The 3,057-nt window shown below is 33.2% G+C and overlaps 1 protein-coding gene across 1 annotated transcript in view; it reads left to right on the forward strand.

Annotated features, from left to right (window-relative positions):
• BLNK (B cell linker) overlaps window positions 1–2,699 on the forward strand; it is a 107,561-nt gene extending 104,862 nt beyond the window's left edge. Inside the window, exons 19-21 of the mRNA XM_072424866.1 lie at window positions 40–123; window positions 354–509; window positions 2,360–2,699. Coding sequence (XP_072280967.1) covers window positions 40–123; window positions 354–509; window positions 2,360–2,479 — 360 coding nt within the window. The 3' untranslated portion in view covers window positions 2,480–2,699. The remainder of the gene's footprint in view (window positions 1–39; window positions 124–353; window positions 510–2,359) is intronic.
• The last annotated feature ends 358 nt before the right edge of the window (window positions 2,700–3,057 follow it).

Genomic DNA, 3,057 nt, shown 5'->3' on the forward strand with positions numbered 1-3,057 from the left:
TTTTTTTTTATAGCTTTACATTTGTGTTTTTGTCTGTAGGATGCTAAGGTGCTTAATAAAGAATGGTATTCAGCTTCATGTGACCGCAAAGCAGCAGAAGAGGCCTTGCTAGCATCCTCCAAGGTATTGTTTTATATGCAACTAAGAGAATGATTTCTGTAAACCCATTAGGATTTAGTCAGTAAAAACAAAGCAAAGAATCTACCTTTTTTCAGTACATTACTTCTACTGTCTGTTAAATATACTTTTTCTTACTATTGAATGCAACTACATGGCATTACATATGTTCATAATATTCATATATTCTATTTGATATACAGCTAAAAAACTTCTTATTATTTCTTTCTTTGCAGGATGGTTCTTTTCTGGTAAGAAGAAGTACCGGCCAAGACCTGAAACAGCCATTTACGCTTGTAGTGTTTTACAAAAGAAGAGTATATAATATTCCAGTAAGATACATAGAGTCAACTCAACAATATGCTCTTGGAAGAGAGAAAAGTGGAGAAGAGGTAAGGTCATAAAAATATGTTGTATAAAAATTTCCACCTTTATTATTACAGTCTTATAGACATGTATTGCGGCATCTTTTTTACGGGGTTTCTAAGGAGAATGTGATTTATTCACATGATATTTCTGCCAAAACACAGTGGCACCAGAAGCCTGGTAAATTATGTTCTTATTTCTTGCACATGTGCCTAAATAGTATGTACATGTTGACACCCAAACCAATAGAAGGGTAATGTACAATTCCGAAAAAAATCTTGTAAGAATTCCTTTCCTTTAAGCTGCAAGTTGTGACAAAGAGATCAATAGTTTACATCAATACTTAGAAAATGTATATTGATCTATAATACAAAACTAAATAAATTAATTTTATTGAATAAATAATAAAACATAAAACGTTGTAAGGAATGGTTTTTAGAATAAAATGTGTTCTAGTCCTTACATCAGGTCGGGGTTTTACCTATTGAATAATCACACAATTGCTTTAAAAATAAATATATACCGGTAGTTTAGATAACTTTCAATGAAATACAGTATGACTGCAATTAAAAAAAAAAAGTTCTGGCTTTAACTGCAGGCTTTGGGTTTTTGGTAATCTAGAGGCTTTAACCTTTAAAGATTCTTTTGTAATACTATCCAGGCTTAGGATCTTAAACTTCTCTAAAATGTATTTTCTTTACAGTAGTAAGGAGATGGAAGCCCTATCAGGGTTTACTTGCTGTATGTATCCCCATTAGAGAGGTTTATTTTCTCTATGTGTGTAAGTGACTACTGTCAACAGGATTGAAAATGACAGAGAATCCAAAGCAGAACTGTTTTTGAGGGAAATTCCTCCAATGTGGTAGTGTTACTGACAACTGTCACAGAAGGGATTTCCATCACTTGATTTGTCTACAGTGAAGAAAAATCTCATTGACCCCATACCCTCCTGTACTATATCCAAATAAAATTTTAGCTATAATGTCAAGTCATGCAACATGGCAGGCATTCAAAGCATGAATGTAAATTTGCCAAATGCCTCTGAAGCATTGCTAAATCGGAGGCTGGCAATATTATGTAAAAGTCTTAAAAAATATTAATGAACCTAAATTCTTCTGCCAAAAAGAATGGGACATAAGGTAAACTAACCATTGTGCATAAAGAAACTGTATGGTGAAAGCCATTAACATGAAAGAAGGTTGCAAAAGAGTATTGGCTTAAGCAGTTACTGTATCTATTGCACTGTGACAGCATATCCAGCCCTGGTATTGTAAATGCTTAACCTAAACATAATAAATTGGCAATAGGGGTGCAGTGCCACTACTTAAAAAGCAGTTTCCAGTTTAGAAAATGTACTAATGGTCAGTGATTTGCTATATAGTGAAATCTAATTTAGAATTAGCTCCCATATTTCTAGTTTACTTTTACAACTGAAAAAAAAACACACAAAAACAATAGCATGATTGCATAAATGAAGATAATAAATGCAATAAACAATATACAAAAACATCCCTCGGTGTACCCACAAATAAAACAATGTCAAATAACCAGTCCTCAATGAATGTAATAAACAGGGAACTTATAAAACCCCTGGATGAACAGACAAGGTACAAAAAATGTCTCATTACATGGCACATACTGTAAAAAGCACAATGCAAAGTAATAGCAATTTATAATAAACATATATATCACCTGCAAAAAGATTTATCTTGATACTTGATCTCATGATGCAGATTTTTTTGGCTGTAGTCACGTCCACATCTTTTGTGCATTTAGTACTTTTGGAATCATTAAGGTTGCTTTTATGTTGTAAAAATGTCTTTTATCTGCTCAGTGCTGTTGCCTAATAACAAAAGTAACTTTTCTTTTTATGCAGAAATTCAGCAGTGTTGCAGAGATGATTGAAAACCACCAGCGCACAAACCTCGTGCTCATCGACAGCCAGACCAATACAAAAGACTTAACAAGGTTATTACATGCTGTTAAAGTTCCATAAGCTATCGCCAAGGCCTCAGCAGTCAAGTTGCAGATGAAGTTCTACAAGGCTACACCGAGGATCAATTCTGAAACTGGAAAAAAAAAACATTCTGACAGAACACTTAAATTATGTACATAATGTTCTAAGGTGAAGACAATGCTGAAAAGGTTGATGTCACGTAAATCGTGTATATATTTTTATAATTGTCTGTGTGCACACAATAAAACAAATATTTAAATTCCTGTGTTTTTTTTTTAATAATCTGAACATAAAACTGGAACTGTATTATATATGCATGCTAAGTCTGAGAATTTCCATCCCACCACCCAAACCTATAACAAAGATATACAATTGGTAAAATGATCCTTTATTACGATTATTATGTACTTGTATTTTACAAACCCTTTAAAAAAGTTTAGGAACACCTAATATTCTATAAATAAATACTATAATAAAGACAGTTGTGTATCTACAGTAAAAAATACCGGTAATTCTTTTAGCTTAGGTGGAGACAGTGGTGTCAGAACAAGGGGTTGAAGACATCTTTACGAAAACTGGGCCCATTACACCATGGAGCCCTTCTGACGAACAATGTC

Source organism: Pyxicephalus adspersus, chromosome 10, assembly GCF_032062135.1.
Source record: "Pyxicephalus adspersus chromosome 10, UCB_Pads_2.0, whole genome shotgun sequence".
Taxonomy (NCBI): domain Eukaryota; kingdom Metazoa; phylum Chordata; class Amphibia; order Anura; family Pyxicephalidae; genus Pyxicephalus; species Pyxicephalus adspersus.